At 41.6% G+C, this 18,154-nt stretch overlaps 1 protein-coding gene across 1 annotated transcript in view; it reads left to right on the top strand.

Moving 5' to 3' along the window:
* Window positions 1-18,154, top strand: part of CRAMP1 (cramped chromatin regulator homolog 1) — a 45,908-nt gene that overhangs the window by 13,879 nt on the left and 13,875 nt on the right. The window contains exons 5-10 of the mRNA XM_058815795.1: window positions 2,651-2,734; window positions 5,171-5,219; window positions 12,532-12,617; window positions 13,319-13,442; window positions 14,518-14,599; window positions 15,665-16,924. Of these exons, the coding sequence (XP_058671778.1) occupies window positions 2,651-2,734; window positions 5,171-5,219; window positions 12,532-12,617; window positions 13,319-13,442; window positions 14,518-14,599; window positions 15,665-16,924 (1,685 nt within the window). The remainder of the gene's footprint in view (window positions 1-2,650; window positions 2,735-5,170; window positions 5,220-12,531; window positions 12,618-13,318; window positions 13,443-14,517; window positions 14,600-15,664; window positions 16,925-18,154) is intronic.

Raw genomic sequence — 18,154 nt, 5'->3', positions numbered from 1 at the left:
CTGTTAATACTTGGGGGAAAACCAGGTTCAAGGAAATGTTTTTGTATTGTCAGGAACACACCTTCAAGAACTGCTTAGACATTAATCAGGCATGGCTCCATCGAGCACACTGACCCAGCACCACTTTGCAATTCTTGGGGGAAGGTAGAAACAAATCACAGTCCAATACAAGTGTAAATGATGGCATATTTGCTCCCACTTTAAAGAAGTTTGAAATTGTACCATGGGTTCAATAACTTATGATTCCCAGTGCCATATTCCCCTTCCCATTCTTTTCCCTCCTTCTGCAAGTGGTTTAATGAAAACGAAATTAGGAAGTCAGATAAACTGCTGGTGGTGTTTTATAACAGTAGCATTTTAATTTAAAATGGATTTTTATCAAATCCATACTATTTAGGAATGGGCAGAGAGGATTCAGCTTAGTCTGTGGGTGGCCTAATCTGAATAACAGGCTAAAGAAATGTATTTCAGAGTGACCAGATTTTAGTTTAGTAAGATTGAGTTGTTCTGACTTTAGAGTGTCAAAAATGTAATTTCTCCCATTAGCTTGTAATTAAGTAATAGTCTCCAGAGTTTTCTGGTCATTCTGATGGTCTATTCTAAGATGCATAAATTTGTGGTGGTTGAATTTTTTGGTCTTTGAATAACTCCTGAATATCAGCAAAATTTTGGATAGTAAATTCATCTGTAGTCTGTGGCCAAAGCCTCTCAAGTTAAAAATAACTCTTCAGGGAGAAATGGATGTGGAAAGAAGTTAAAGGAATGCAAAGCTAGTGTGCAATATAATCTCTTTATCACAGAATCAACTAGGATGAAAAAGACCTTTGAGATCATCAAGTCCAACCTATGACCACCTTGTCAAGTAGACCATGGCACCAAGTGCCACATCCAGTCTTTTCTTAAACACTTCTTGAGACAGTGACTCCACCACCTCCCTGGGCAGCCCATTCCAATGCTCAGTCATCCTTTCTGTGAAGAACTTCTTAATTTCTGTCCTAGAGCTCCTCTGATGCAGGTTAAGGCTGTGTCCTCTCATTCTGTGACTCAGTGTGTTAGAGAAGAGATTGACCCCCCACGTGGCTACACCCTCCTTTCAGGGAGTTGTGGAAAATGATGAGGTCTCTCCTGAGCCTCCTTTTCTCCAGGCTAAACAACCCAACTCCCTCAGCCACTCTTTACAGGACTTGTGTTCCAGACCCTTTGCTGCCCTTCTCTGAACACATCTGAGCATCTCAACATCCTTCCTAAATTGGGGGGGCCCAGAACTGGACACAACACTCAAGGTGTGGCCCAACCAGTGCTGAGTACAAGGGAAGAATCACTGCCCTTGTCCTGCTGGCCACAGCATTTCTGATCCAGGCCAGGAGCCATTGGTCTTCTTGGGCACACTGCTGGCTCATGTTCAGTCAGCACCCTCAGGTCCCTTTCTGCTTGGCCATTATCCAGCCACTCTGTCCCCAGCCCGTAGTGCTGCAGGGAGTTTTGGCCAAAGTGCAGGACCCAGCACTTGGTCTTGCTAAACCTCACTAAAAATTAAAAATAATGAGTTATTAAAAATAAGTCATTATGGAGAAATGGATATGGCTAGAAAGAAGCTGAAGGAATGCAAGCTAGTGTACAAGCTTATGTACTTAGTATCATACTATGTGTGATGGTACATACTATACTGTGAATATGTAGTTCTTTATGAACTTTTGTGTTCCTGGGCTTAGGTTACCTAAAGGAGGACTTGAGTATCTCAACAACCTGGCACAAGGTGTATTTGGGAGTTCTTTTTTCCAAACAAGGCAGCAGTTTAAGATGAAGCCATTAGTATTTTGTTTAAAAGCCAGTGTTGCAGTGAACACAGTATGGAAGAATTTTTAAAATAAAAATCAGTTATGTATCTGTGTCTTTGGGGTCCAGAATCTCATTGTCTGAAGGAATTTTAACAGTCAGTGCAGTAGTTTGATTAGGTTTAATATTAGTAGAAATACGTGTGCTTGCATTTTGGGATCAAAGAGAACTAAAGTTTTGATGAATAGACAAGAATAAATATTTTCACTTGGTTTGTAAATCACAAGACTGTCCTTGCTATCATAGATCTTTAGGTCTATTAGCATTAATGTCTGCATCTTGTATGTTGAAGAGAAAGGACAAAAAAAAACCCTTGCAAAGTTGAATAAAATGCCATCAATTTTTTGTGTAAAAATTTAGAATCTAGAATTTGCATCAAATCTCTTAGGATGTGTTTGTGCGCCCCAAAAAATCTGTCATCTGGAAAATACAAACCTACCCCTGAATTTTCATGTGAAATTGTTCTGTATACATTTGCTTGGGGGCATCTGGACATTTCCCTTAGAATTTGTAAACAATTGATACTGGACCTAGCTTTATTATGAATTGGCTTTATTTTGCATATTGAGCAGTTGCATATTTGTTTAAATTCCATGGAGTTTGTTTTCCTGTAATCTAAAAAATGCCATAAAAAGAAAGTTGGTGAACCAGTCCCATTATAGTGTTTCTTGAACCAGAACTTAATTTTGCCTTTGTGATTTGTCTCATAATTGAAAATACAGATCCTCTCCTTTATAGTGTTGAAATGAGCATTTACAATGTAGCTGTGCGTATCTGCAACCTGCATCTCACTGACACCTCTTCTGCTTTCTAGTGTTTTCTCAAGGGCTGAAAAAATCTTCCCTGGAGCTGTATGGCTTAATCTGCTATGGGGAACTAAGGAAAAAGATCGGGGGATGTGAGTATGAATGACTTCAGGTTATTTTTACATTCTAGAATCAGAAGTTACTACCCTTGAGGTTGGCAGTGTCTAGTTCAGTTCCACTATTAAGTTCTTGACTGTTGCTGTAATCTGTGGTGTTATTTCTTCATTAAATGCATTTTTATTTTTACAGACCTTCCTTAGTCTGTTGCATTAGTCCACTTTGATAGATTTCTTTAGCTTTATCTGTCTGCAAAATGCTGTGCATGTATTGCCCACAGGTGACAGGAAAACATACTCAAAGCTTAGATGATCTATTCTGTTATTATTGAAACCTAAGCAATTAAGGGTGTAAATGATACTACTTACACCCAGAATTATTTGTGCCCATGCAGTCAAAATCTGGGATGGTGTATTTTTCCAAGTTTTTCTCTAAATGTTTGCTCACTGTATCCTGAAGACGAAAAGACAGAAATCAGAATTGGAAATAACTTTACTGCCTAAGCAAGATGGGTTCTGACCTTGTCAGTCCCAGAGTCCAGTTTTGTCCATGTCAGTGAGTGAAGATGGAGGAGTATGTGCCATAACAATGCTCTGCTGTTTGCTGGCAGTTGATTAACTGCATTAGCAACATACCTGAGCTTAGGCTCTCAGAACTACAGAGTGGTTTGGATTGGAAGGGACCTTAAAGACCATCTTATCCCAACCCCCTGCCATGGGCAGGGGTACTTTCTACTAGACCAGGTTGCTCCAACCCCTATTCAACCTGGCCTTAAACATTTCCAGGGATGGGACACCCACAGCTTATTTGGGCAACCTGTGCCAGGGCCTCTCCACATTCATAATAAAAAGTCTTCCTGTTAAGACCATCAACGTTTGTCCTGTCTCTTCAGGCCCTGCTGAGAAGTCTTTCCTTGGTTTCTTTTTCCTAAGCTTTCTTTAAGTACTTCATATGCTGGGACCCCCAGAGCTGCAGGTGGAATTTCACCTGAGTAGAATAGAGGATCCCTACCTTACCCTACTGTCCATACTGGGGGGATGAGCCCCAGGACATGGTTCCTGTGGTTTTCATGGCTTCCAGACCAGAGAGAGCTGTGACATGATTGCCTTGAAGAATGGGCAGAGAAACATGTGCCAGTTCGTGTGCATGCACCTTTTTATCCATGTATTTTTTCATTTGTCCCCAGGCTTTTTGCACAGTGTTACATCATAGTGCATCTTCTACCTGCTTTGTTTAATTTGTGGGACATGGAGAACCATCAAAATGCCTTCACTTCTTTGTGAAGTCGTACTACTTGTAAGGTGAAATGGACATGAAAGTGTTCATGCGTGAACAAGTACAATTCCTAAAAGGATTATGGGATTTTGGGAAAGGTTTTTAGCTATGTTATTCCCTTACCTGGGATTGCTGTCATAACAGGTAATGAACGTGACTGTTGTGAATGTTCATACTGACTTTATTCTGTTTGTTTAAAGATCTCTAGTGTGTTAATTGGAGAAGCAGTGCTCAACTTGGAGAAGCAATTTTGAGCTGTTTGATGACAAAGCAGGTGCAGAAGCAAGGCACATTGCACTGTCAGCAGAGATCAGTGTTAGTGTTTCTTTCCTGTACCCACATTTCTTTTACAAGCAGACCCTTCTTGCTATGACTGGGAGTAAGATTTCACACGGTCACCATGGCAATACCTGCAGCCTCTCTGCTCTGTCTTTATAGAACTTTGGGACTTGGCTACATACTTTACTCACTATCACTTAGAAAATTTTTGTCTCCAAGACCAAAGGTACTCAAAATGCAGGACTGTACACCCATTTATGACAGGTCTACTCTATAGAAAAGCAGTTTCTTCCTTCTCCCCCCTCTTTTTTTCCTCTTGTGGTATTCACAGCCTCATAAATGGAGAAGACTTACTGAGAGCTATTGAGACACGAAAACACTCCAGAAATACTTTTAGCATTGCCAGGGGGAGGTTAATTGTTCAGTGAATAGATCTAGGCCTAACTGTCATATAAATGGAGTTACCAAAATTTCTGTCTAAAAACATGCTCTGTAATGCATACGAAAAAGTGAGGGTTGCATGTGCATTTTATTATTTTTATTTACTCTTGTAAAGTACTAGGGTGCTATTTCATTCTGCCTTGCTGCCTTAGGAACAGAGACTGAGCAGGAAGAAGCTTTGCTTTTTAATAACCCAGTGTCAGATTAAAGCCCAATGTTCAAAGATGGCTGTAGTACCTAAACTAGGATTATTTAATCCATGTGTAAAAAGTAATTTTTGTGGCAAGGACCATGTAAAGCTTGCATGTTATGAAAATACAAACTTTCCAGAAGAACTATGTTACAGCAAATTTATGCACGTTAATCCTATGTGAGAATAAAATGTAATAGCTTTGGAAACCCAATAGGACACAGAGAAGGCCATGGGTTTAACAGTGTAAATCCTAATTCACTGTGTTATCTCATTTACTGGAAAGGTATGGATGACAAGAACGCAGCTAAACTCAATGAGCTCATTCAAGCCGGGTAAGTAAGAACTTACTTCTGACACTCATAAAACTGTGTTGTTCAGTTGGATGTTGTATTGATCATCCAAAGTTTGGGGCATTTTTTAATTTTCAAGAACAGAAGTTTGATGTTTTCCATTCTTAGTTTGTTTTGTATTAGGAATATTATTATTTCTCCCCTTTTCCATAAAGCCATTAATTGTTAATAATAAGAAATTATGAGTTAAGTTTAATAAAATAATTCAATGGGAATTCTTTACAGAAGCTACAGCACTTAACCATGTAGATTCACTCAGGGAAATCATAGAATTATTTGGGTTGGAATCCAAGATCATCAAGTCCAACCATTACCTCAGCCCTTCCACCACTAACTCCTGTCCCAAAGTGCCACATCCATAGGTCTTTTAAATCTCTTCAGGGATGGTCACTCCACCACTGCTCTGGGCAGCCTGTTCCACTGCCTGACCACACTTTCAGTGCAGAAATTTTCCCAGTATCCCATCTAAACCTCCCCAGGCACAGCTTGAGGCTATTTCTTCTTGTCCTGTTCCTTGTTCCCTGGGAGCAGAGCCTGACCCCCACCTGACTGCACCCTCCTGTCAGGAGCTGTGCAGAGCCACAAGGGCCCCCCTGAGCCTCCTTTGCTCCAGGCTGAGCCCCTGCAGCTTGCTCAGCTGCTCCTCATCAGACTTGTGCTCCAGACCCTTCCCCAGCTCCATTCCCATCTCTGCACACATTCCAGCCCCTTAATGTCCTTCTTGCAGTGAGGGTTCATGTCCAAACCATTCTACCTCAGCAGGGCTCACAAGTCCTGACTTTCAGACCTGAAATGACCCTTCAGTACATTGGAGGCCTCAGCCCTCCAGTGACATTAAGAACAAGTGTTCTCTTTCGCTTCTAAAGAGTGTTGTGGGATTTGAGGTTGCAGTCTATGATTCGAAGCCCTCCTAGAATGCAGAAGGGATTAGAAGTTGTGTATTATTATAAATGAGGGCGTACCTGATTTGTGCATCAATTTTTCCAAAGTAGTTCATCTTTTAGAATTTATGTATTTTAAAGTGAAATCTCTTTGAAAGGACAAGGCATGTGGTTACTTAGGAGGCATTGATGTCTCCTTGACCCCATCTTTAAAAGTGATTTGAAAAATCATTATTTTCTGTCTCTGTTACAGATATGCTTTTACCTTTTACATTCTTGCTTTTACGGTGTTCACTGTAGTAGGCAAGTCCTTGATGAAGTAAAGTTGGCTGTAGACAGGAGCAGAAGTTTGCCCCCTCAGCAGCTGCAGTCTTTTGACTTTGCCTTGAAAATATGGATATTTGGTGTTCTCCCTTTCTTGTGTTCTCAAATGGAATTCCCAGATTAATTTCTTAGGAGTTGAACAATCTTTCCTCTCTTGGGAGATGCTGTTTGTACAGTGTGCTTGTGTTGATGGTCTTCAGTGTGATGCTTGAATCACTTGTTCATTCTTCTGTTAACTGCAAGGTTTTAAATTAGAAGAGAAATTCCCATGTGGTTTGGGTTTTGTACAATTAGGAAAATATTAACAGTATGTTCAACGGCATTATTCTTAAAGCGAATTACCTCTTTAAATTTGACTTACCAGTTAAAGTAAACCTGGGATGAGCCTTCATCTGTAGTTCCCCGAATATCTCTAAGGTTCAGAGTATCAGCAGTTTGCTTAGTCACTCTGTGCTATACTAGAGTGCCTTTCTTATACTGGGTTATCCAAACAAACTGAAGCATAGCAAATGAGCCTGATGATGTTTAGTGAGCTGTAGTATCAGTCTATCACTTTGCATGATTCAGGCTTTAGTTCTTCTAATTAATTGTTGATGAGAGCTAGTAATTCCTGTGAAGTCTAGGTGTTTACTTCATGAAAGCCAGTCTTGTAACAAGCCATTTTGGGAAGAGGAGTCTTTGCATTTGGAAGTATTTATGCTAATCTTCTGCACCAAAACTAGAGTGTACGTAACATTAACCAGTTGCTTTAGCACAGGCTTTTTGTGTACATCTGGGAGGCCCATTTTTGTTTCCCTTTTTCTCCTGCATCCCTTACCCCATTTGGTGGTGAACTTCATCAGCTGAAGAAGAACAAACTGTGTCTTCATTACCACCTGGATGTCTGCACCACCTGCACGTGCAGGGCAGCCTCATAGCTCCCAGAAGCAAACACATTGCATGTACCTCAGTTGGTTCAACTTCTCATCTTGCTCAGTGATGGTACAATTCTATGAGCCTCTTCCCTCTTTGTAATCAGCTCTTTCTCCAGTTGCTAACATGTTTCTTTCAAGTGTGACACTCTTCTTCTGAATGCAATGCACTTTGTAAGGCTTGTCACTGAGGAAAGCAGTAAAAGTGAGCCAAAAGTGATTAAAAATGGGGAATGTGAACATGCATTATTCTGATGGTCTGCTCCTTAAGTTGGTAAACATTCTCTTCATTTAATTGGTAAGAAAAGTCAAGAAGGGTTCTGAGGAGCTACCTGGCAATTTATTTGCAGCACAACTCCTGACCCTGGAGTTGCATGCTCTAATTCAATGCTTGTTTTGCATCTCTTGTTTCTGTACTAATCTCTTGGAGTGTGGAAAAACAAATGACCCTGTCAGGGACTCATAAGAAAACCATATGTAAAAGCTTCCTAGTTGAGCTTATAACCCAGGTCATGCATACTAAGGCATGCCTGACAACTCCAGTTGTCAGCCGACCCTGGTAAGTACCAGCAAAGTCTCTGTGTGATGCATCCCTGTTTGCCTGTTGTACATCTCTTACTTGGCTTCAGAATGTCAGAAACAGGCAAATGAGGCTAGTCAACAGCCAGTGGTACAGGACTTGTTGAATAAATGGGGAATCTTGCAGAAAATAGATCACAGTTTACATCTTTATAAATGCAAGGGGAAGCTAAGAATTATTCTGTCAGCTTCTGTAACTGTTCTGAGTAGTTCAGCATACTCAGGGCAACACTGACCTGCTCTAGCTGCTGAAAGACAGGACCACTCTCTGTCCAGTCCTTTGTGCTAAGATTTTTGTTACAGCATTTTAATTTTACTACACATTTATTATGTCATTGGATGTATAACAAGAAAAAAAGGATGTATAGTGGTATAGCAGAACTGCTCAGTAACTAATTTAAATAAACTTAAACTGAAGGTTTGTTGTTTTGTTTCATTTTTAGGAGGGAAGCATTATTACTTAACTTAGATTTTGCAACACCCTTTACATTTAATAAAAAACTACATAGGAATGAATAAAAATATTTCCTCGATGTCTTTGTAAATATGTAGAAATTTTGGGTAAGTTAAAAAAAAAAACAAAACCAACCAAACCATAAAAAACACTTAATTAAAGAAGTATTGTAATGGTTCACCAGTTAAGCAGAGCACTCTTCAGTGTCTTGTAGTGTATGTGGTTTTACCCCCCGACTTGAGAGGCTCTTTATAACACAAGGTAAGAAAGGCAGAAACCATTAAAAGGCAATAGTTGTTCTGTCTGGTTCAGATTCTGAATGTACTTTATGTAGGATAGGAGTGATTCTTCACTGTCTTCCAGTTCCTTGGGAAAGCTCTTTGGCATGCTGAGGGGAAATCTGTAACTCTCTAAAAATCTTGATCATAAAATAACAGTTCATACTGAAAAAAAAATATATAAACCAAACCATTTTAGTATACTGAAAAAAATAGTATATAAACCAAACCATTTTAAGTAGGCAGGTTATGCTGTTGGTGTCAAGTCAGACAGGTAATTCTGAATGCATAGTCAGTAGAGTGACTTTTTTTAAGACTTACCCTTTTCTGCATTTGGAGACATCCAGGATCTAGATAACAGAAGAAAAAAGGGATTTTGAAGCTAAAAGTAGTTCTGTTGCAGACTGACTGTTCTACTGTACTCTCCCCTAAATTTGTAGAAATAGTCTTCTTTCAGCCTCCCTGCTACAGATTTCAATTAGAAAATTATCATGTCTAAATATATCTGCTTTTATATCAATTTGATAACAAGTTATTCTTTAGACTCTGTCCTAGATTGCTTGAAGCTAAGTGTGCTTAATGGAAAAGGGAATTAGGGGAAGCAGAACACCTGAATGTGGGGAGCTGGGATATTCTAAAGTGTGTGCAAAGGAACCATGGAAATAACATTGATCACTGTTGTTGTGGAAGAGTGCTGTAGTGGCAGGGTAAAAACTTGCATGGGAAGTCTTTAATGTTTTGTCACATTTGTGACAGAACATGAAAGTAAATGTCTCTTCATTTACTGAATGGTATACTTTGCTTGCTGACTTCTGAACTGTGCTATTCCCCCTCATGCTTGGGGAAGACAGTGGTTCCTGCTTCTCCATATAGGTATCAGCAGGTTTGCAGTTGTTTGGTTTCCTCCAATGTGGTTTTCCTCATAGTGTTTTGTTGGTTTGTTTGATTTTTGGTTTGTTGTTTTTGGGTTTTTTTTCAAATACTATCTTTTCCATAATTTACTTATATTTTTCACACTTCTTTTCTGGCTTTTATCGTAGGTTTTGGTTGGGTTGGTTGTTTTTTGCTCATCTCTCTGCCCTTTGAAGCACAGATAGAGATGCATTCAGGAGTTTGTAATGCTGATTCATTTATAAGGTGCTCCATGGTAACATGTGGTGGATACCTGCAGCCCAAGGTCCACCTGCACAGGTGGCAGACAAATGGAGCATGAACAACTACCAGGAAGCCTGACTCAACAATAAATGCTTTATGACCAACTTGCTGGGCTCTTGAACAGAAATAGGAAATACAAAAATGAACAACAGCACTTCTTTTTTCTTTTTTTTAGATCAATTGGCTCAGCTGTTTTAGGCAGATCAAACCTTCTGGGCCTTCTGAGCAGCCAGGCCCTTGTTTCAATAACTTGCCACTCATGTGATGGAACAATTTCCACAGAACTTGATTGATTTATATAGTTATATCAGTTAATATAAAAAATGTTTCTCTCCCCAAACCTCTTCTTACTTGTACTAACTGTCAAAATAATAATGATGATGATGATAATAATAATGCCATTTTTGACTCCTCACTCACATGCTTCAAGGGCAGATTTGATAATTAAGAATTGCATTAGCTAAAATCAAGGAGGAGAGTCTCAGCTTGCACAAGTAGTAAAAAGAATTTGCTGTATTAAAACAGATTACAAATAGGGAAGAGGATCATTGTGCAAAATGCTGATTTTCTGATAAAATCATATCTACACTTTAATATAAGGATAAATAGAAGAGGATATGGAGTCTCATGCTAAGGCTGAGGTGCCCAGGACGAGGTTTTAACTTTCCTTAACTTATTGATTAGATACCTGCAAGGGTTTCTGTGTCCTTCTCTAAGTCTTTTCACTGGCAGACCCTGACAGAGACTTTACACTGTTGGGCTTGGTGGGACCAACTGTCTTCAAACAATTCTTTTTTCCAAGAATTATGCTGAAAAGAAATCCCAGGGGTATTCCAAATCTATAGAAAGTCACAGTTCAGTACCTGAAACTTTTGAGTTGCTCACCCCATCAGCTCCATCTTCTCAGGTCTGCCTCCACTTCTGCTGCCCTTTTCCAGATTTTCCTCCTAGCACTGTAGACAACTGCTCTTCCTGCATGATGGTGTTTTACTTACAGCATAGGAATATTCTTTATAATTTATTTTGTTTTACTACAAGGATTTGCATTCAGTCCTGCTGCTTCTATGCCAGCTGATCTGCTTCAAGTATTAGGTAGTAATACTGCCACTGGTAATTTCATTAGGCTCAAAGTGCCCTTTAAGTCCCTACAAAGGAAACAGGACTGATGGAGTGAAGAAATCAAGTAGTTTCATGGTGTGAAACAAAAATGATCTCTGACTTTTAAGGATCTTTGAAACTGCTAAAGTGATACTGAAACTAAAGCAGTGAAATCATACTGTAAAAAGTTACTTTGTTTAGGTTTTTGCACAAGCTCTTAGACTTCATGTCTACACCAGATATGGTGATCATATTTCCTAATGAAGACTGCAAGGACTTCAGACTCTTTCTTCCTATAATTAAGAGTCATAAGTATAAAGGGAAGACTAAATCAAAACCACTTGTCTTTTATGAAGCAGCTGTCTGTGAGGGTACTCTTGAACCAAAGTAACATGATCCTGGTCCACTTATAAAACAGAAGTCCCTCCCTGGGTGGACAACCAAGTATTTAATGAAAGTCTGGAAGAGGAGAGTCACAAGAGTAGTGCTTCCACAATGAAAAATAAGGTGATAGGAAGAACTGAACGCTCCATGAACTTGCACTACAGACCCTTACATTTCTGTATTCATTCCTATAGCCATGATGGTGTTTTGCTCTGTGTCCCTGCCCTGATCACAGAATAAGCTGAGTTGGAAGGGACAGGGGTCATCAAGGTCAGCTTCCAGCCTTGCACAGCACCATCCCCAAGAGTCACACTGTGACTGAGAGCATTGTCTTGATGCTTCTTGATCTCTGTCAGGGTTGGTGCTGTGACCACTGCCCTGGGGAGCCTGTTCAGTGCCCAAGCACTGCAGGAAGAAGCTTTTTCTAATATCCAGCCTACACCTGCCCTGACACAACTTCAGGCCATTTCCTTGGGTCCTGTCACCAGTGACCAGCACAGAGAAAATATTGGTGTCTGCCCCTTCTTTTTTCCTCATGAGGAAGTTGCAATTGCGAGGTGGTCTCCCTCCGGTCTCCTTTTCTCCAGGCTGAACAGACCAAGTGCCCTCAGCCAGTCCTCATATGGCTCCCCCTTCACCATTTTCATTGTCCTCGTTTGGACATTCTCTAATAGCTTAATATCTTTATTATATGGTAGTGATTAAAACTGCACACAATACTCAAGGTGAGGCCACTCCAGTGCAAAGCAGGGTGGGACAATCCCCTCCCAGCCCGGCTGGCAATGCTGGACCTGGTACCCCCAGAACAAGGGTTTCCCTCTTGGCTCCAGGGCACTGGTGACTCAGCTCCAACTGGCCCTCGACCAGGACCCCCAGGTCCTTTCTGCAGCACTGCTCCCCAGCATCTCATTCCCCAGTCTGTCCCTACATCCAAGGTCGCCCCATCCCAGGTGCACAATCTGGCACTTTCCCTTGTTGAACTTCACATGGTTGGTGATCGCCCAGTCCTCTAATTTGTTAAGCTCTCTTTGTAGGGCCTCCCTGCCTTCATGGGAGTCTACGGCTTCTCCCAATTTTGTATCATCTGCAGACTTGCTTAGTATCCTTTCCAGTCCTGTGTCCAAGTTATATATGAGGATGGTGAAGAGGACAGGGCCTAAGATGGATAGGTCTGTATTCGCATACTGTTGTTACTGGTTCCTCTAAGTACTTCTCTTTTCATATATCCAGGGCTACAACTGTTCGTTACAAGGGCAGAAACCTGCGTATCAAAGCTCCCATGTGCAGGGCTTTGAAGAAACTCTGTGATCCAGATGGTGAGTAAAAGATGCTGGAACATGAGGGTGTTCTAGAAAATGGCTGGAAGCATAGAAAGTGAGCAGGCTTGTTCTGGTGTGTCCATCACTGGCAGGGAAATTTGTGCTGTTGCATGTTTGTCCTGGGCATAGTATTCTGTCTTGGCCTGTTAGCTTGTGTAACCCCTGTAACTTCAGGACTCATGCAGTTTTCTCACCAGCTAACTTGAAAAGGAAATATCTACACCAGACCAGTTCACTGCTGCTTTCACTGTATGTGAAGGTGCTAGTGAATCAGCAGTAGTATAGTGTTTAGCATTGAACATTTTCAAATTTTTTACTTTCCCCTATACAGCTGTGTATGATTTCATTTTGGATTTTTTGTTGACTTCCTTGTTCTCAAGTAAGTAGAATCAGGCTGTTCAAAGGTCTGAAATACTGTACTTGCTCAAAGTTTGTAGAGGTCTGATTTTTGACACTGCTTGCTCAACTGGAATCCCCAGTACCACTACAGTGTCCAAGGATAAGAACATATTGAAACAAAAGGTAATTAAGGAAGTGGGCTCCACTGGTGAAGCTGAGCTCCTCAAGTTGTCTGTAGGTGATGGTGGTGTCTGATCTTTTGTATTGTGTAACTGAGCATACAGTTGTCCTGTATGACAGGAGTTGTCTGACAACTAAGTTGTCCTTGCTTTGACCCTTTGTACTTCATCTCCATTCAGGTGTGAGTGATGAAGAGGACCAAAAGCCAGTACGACTTCCCCTCAAGGTCCCTGTGGAGTTGCAGCCACGGAATAACCATGCGTGGGCTCGAGTACAGAGTCTTGCCCAGAACCCACGGCTTAGGTAATGGAGAACTGATTGTGGTGCTCAGAATAGGGAAATAGATGAGCAGCATCCTCGCCCCTTCCTCTTTCTTTCTTCATCCTCTTTGCCAGTTGGGCAGTTCATCCATGATAATGCAGTTGTCCTAAGTGTACTTAGTCTGAAGCCTTTGTCTAACCAGTGCGTGGTTTGTAAACATGAGTTGTCACATGGGAAAATTAGATTACCATTGTTCTTTATATCTTGTAATTTGAGTAATGAAGGAGCTACTAGCTTTGGAGATGAGTACAGTTTGTGCCACGTAATGTCAGAGCAGAGGGCAAGTAAAATGGTGATAGTAGCCTTGGTTCTACTAAAATCTGTATTGCATGTACCATTGACAGAGACAAGGGAATATACGCACTGGTCAGAGGTGCCTGCACCAAGGCTCTGAACGTTTCACCTGTACCCAATGATTAAAGTAGCATGGAAAGTGTTTGTAGTTTCTCCCTTGAAAAACACTGCTGGTGCAGCTGTTCAGTGTCATCAGTGGCTGTTCATCCTGGTCCTTACATCTAGTCCAGAACTTGGAACAGCAAACGGGAGACCTCTGTGATGTTGAATGTTGTTTCAAATGCAACACTTCAGTGTAGTGACCAATCATGATAAAAATATCCATTCTCTTCTCTGCATTAGGTTTATTTAGTAAAATGCTTTCAAAAAGTTAATGTTTGTCTTTTTCTCTTTCTTTTTATACTTTATGTAGTTGCTTCATGCTTTGCCTGCACTTTTGCAGTTCAGTTAAGTCCTGCCATCTTTTCCTATCTTCTTCTGTCTGGAAAAAATTAGTTTCTTGAATCATGGCAGTCAGGTTTATCTAACAGGCTTTTAGAATGTTTGAGTTGTCACAGTTGTGAGTTAACCGAAATTTTAAAGTTGTGGGATAACGTATGTTTTTTGTTGTGGCCGTTTTTCTTAGCGCTTGGGAGTGTTCTTTGTGCTGGCATTATAGAATGCCAGTTTATTCCTTAATTCCCCTTCTAGCATCAAGGTTAGGACTTGGAGCTCCTGCTGACAGTTATTCTCTGTTCCCTCGCTCTGCTTCTCTTGCGTACAGGATGATCGTGGAGTTACATCGGAAGGTCTCCAGCCTCCTTGAGTTCCTGAAGCAGAAGTGGGCTCTACATGAAGTGCGGGTTGTATCCTTTTCCTGCTCAGTCTGTTCCATGTGCTGTGTCCTGGGAGAAGTTCACTTCCTATTCCAAGTTCAGTTTTGCATCGTAAAAGTGAATCTACTTCATAAATATACCAGTCCCTGCTTAGTAAAGACATAGATAAAGTCTTAGCATCACTAGTGGAAGCTTTTGTGAGAGATCCCGTAGTGTTCTGCTTTTACCTCAACTCTTCTCTGTTATGATCCCATAAAAGCTAGTTAAGAAAAAATTATGTTCCTGACTTTATTTAGTTTCCTCACACTGTGATCTTAGTCTGGTTCATTATCACTGGGTGACCCCAGTACAGCCTAGATAATAACTGACTATTCTGTTTCCAGTTTCAGCCAAGAGATTAAGGACAGATCTTTGCACTTTGTGCAGATTCACCAATATAGGCTTAAGCTTCTTGTTGAGGTAGCTGCTGCTACCTGCAATGTATATCTGCACTGTCTGAGCCCTACAGTGTTCAGGGTGTCCCTGCCTCTGAAATTTGATCCATGCAATAGAAAGATTTGTGAGTTAGCAACTGTTCCGTTCTGAACCTAGTCCTTCTGACTTGTAGGTTTTATCCACTTCTTTGGCCTTTTATTCAGGCTTTTCTGTTTAATTTGCGAGCCTGGAAGAAGCAGAGGCACAGCACTTGAAACTCTGAAGGATGTCAGAGTATGTAAGGTGGAGTTTGCTGCACTCATGAGAGGCTGCTTTGCTGTGCAGTGTTAGAGGTTTTGCTTGGTTTTGTTGGGGTTTGTTGATTGGGTTTGTCGTTTTTTTACAATTACAGTGGTGTGTGAAACAGGGAGGTACTTTTGTTTGGAATGTGTATTTGGACTTGTAGCAGGTCTTCACTGCAGTCTTTATCACCACAAAGAACCTAATTTCTGATTATAGTTGTCTTCACTATAATCTGTGCAAATAGAGAACATATCCTCAATCAGCTAGGTTTTCTTTTATTTTCTTCTTTTTTTTTTTTTTAACTTGCAAAATAGGCTCCCAGGTGCTTTTTTGGAAGGGACAGATGACTGTTACATTCTTTGACACATCTTTTTTTAGCGTAAAACACTTGAAGAACAGCAACTTCGAGACTCCAGAGACTCAGAAACAAGAGGCAGCTTCTCAGAGGAGAAAGTGATGCTCCATCTCTTTCCAGGGGAGAACTGTACCATCACTCCACTGCCTGGGGTAGCCAGAGTGGTCCACTCCAAGGCCTTCTGTACCGTGCATTGGCAGGAAACGGGCAAATGCAAACAGAACGCAAAAGACTCTCACTTACTCCCCCCTGCCCAAATCCTTGGCATACAGAGTGGTCAGGGGACAGCAAGGGGACAGCTGAAATACCTGCGGGGGATGGAAGGTAAGGGTGTGGGAAGGGGAGAAAGCACTACAGAGCCCAGCAGAACCTTGCAGCCTACAAGTGAAGTTTCTGCAAGCACTGAAGATGGTGCCTCAGAGCCCGTCCTGGTGGAAGGAATAGCCTCAAATCTTGGCATCACTAATTCCCTCCAGAAACCACCTTCTGGACTTCAGGATCCAGGAGGGCACCAGGAAAAGCTGAGCTCAGTGGCCCCCTGCATGGAGGGCAGGGAGGCCCTGGCTAGTGACCAGGCAGGTGTGCTACCTTCGTGCAGCACAGAGTGTGCTTGCAGCAGGATCCCTGATGTGGAGGAGCTCTCCCTGCTTGATCCATTCCCACGGTACATGAAGTCCTGCCAGGACCTAATCGTCCCAGAGAAATGTTCCTGCACAGACAAACTGCACGGGAAAGACTCTGCTTCAGCAGCTGGTAATGCTTCTCCAGTGGCTTTTCCAAGCAGGAGGAGTGCAGAAACCTCTGACTCTTGTTCCCAGCTACTGAGAGGTGGTGTGGCTTCCCCTGGCAGCAGCAGATATGAAACTCAGGCGAGCCACAGCCAGGGCCAGCAGCTTGATGCTTGTACCAAGGATATCACGGATGCAGTAATGGAGGATTCTCAAGAGAAGCTGGGCTCCTCGTTTCCACCTCCACCTCAGGGACAATCCAGTACAAAGTCTCTCAAGGATGACCCAAGTCGGCTCTCCCAACAAGTTAGAGAAGAAGGATGGAGTCTGCGAACCTCTGAGAGCCTTACACTGGCTGAAGTCTACCTCATGATGGGCAAACCGAACAAGCTGCAGCTGGAATATGACTGGTTGGCTGTCTTGGAGCCAAAAACCCAGCATGCTAGAGAGCAGGTATCTGAGTCAAGTGCTGTCCCTGCATGCTCTACCTTGCACAAGCAGAGACTCTTGAATTGCCTTCTGAGACTCATCTCTACTGAAGTCAATCCCAAACCAGTAAGTGGCTCTTGTTCATGCTCCAGATGCTAAACTTGAGTTTCATTTGGGGAATAATTGCCCAGTTGTGCATTTGCAATAAATTGGTAGCTAGCCATGTCAAGAGCTTTGGAGATTCCTGTGTTTAAATTATACAAAAACCACCAGACATGACAGCTGGCTACAGAGTGGACTTTGCTTTAATATGCTTTTTACACTGCCTTTTGGCTTCTAGTTTGCTGTGAGTCTCATTGGTGTTCCAGTGAACATTTAACAGGATTACTTAAAAGAGCAGTTCTGAGGTGAGGTGCCTTCTGTTCTCTCTCAGATTCGTGGAACCTTAAAACAGCCCAGGTTGGAAGGGGCCTTGGAAGATCATCTAATCCAACCTTTTGTGGGAAATGGAGCCTGGATGAGATTATTATTGCACATGAAAACTGCATTGATTTTCAATATTTATTCAAATTACACAGTGTGAGAGTGAAAAGAAAGTATTTCTTCAGAACAGCAGAGTCAATAGAACTGTGCCTGTCTCAGTTGATCTGTGTAAAAGTTCCCAGACTTCAGGATAGCTGTTCAACAGTCCCAGTCCTTAGGCAGACCTTAGGGAATGAACTTGCTTTCCTTCTTGTGCTTTGTAAACCTGTATTTAAGATTTGCCCCAATGATACCTGGGCAGCCAATTCCCCCTAGTGCAGCCAATTGAAACTTAGTAAAACATCTTTTAAAAAGACACAGAGTTTAGCAGATTTACTCAAAGGCCTCTGATGAGCTAAAGATTCTGTTCCACCCAGGATGCAAATGTATCAGTGTTCCCAAACACAGAGTTCTTTAATCCTTGTTTGTTGGTGATTTAACTCCACTCAAAGTTCCTTTTGATTCTGATTCTACAGACATGGAATGAAGGATTTTATAAATTTAAACCCATCTTTGTTCAGATGCAGCTCCAGATATAGACCTTGTTTAAACTGCAAAGGCCTAAGGTCTGACATCTCACAGATCTGGGCTGCTGTCTCCTCTTTGGCATCTACTTTTACTTCTGGTGACACAGGTGACAGCTAGGCATGACATGATGAAACAATCACAAACTATAAAGAAGGACATCCCTGAGACCTGGGGGGAGAGGAATTGAAGAGTGGGGGAGGAACCAGCAATTAGGATTTGCATGTGTTTTTCTGTCACTTTCACACTCTTGGCTGTCTTATAGCACTACTGAGTAATAAAGGAGCTCTTTAAGGATATATACTATAT

The sequence above is a fragment of the Ammospiza caudacuta genome, chromosome 17 (genome assembly GCF_027887145.1).
Source record: "Ammospiza caudacuta isolate bAmmCau1 chromosome 17, bAmmCau1.pri, whole genome shotgun sequence".
Classification (NCBI taxonomy): Eukaryota; Metazoa; Chordata; class Aves; order Passeriformes; family Passerellidae; genus Ammospiza; species Ammospiza caudacuta.
This window is presented reverse-complemented; position numbering and strand designations above follow the sequence as displayed.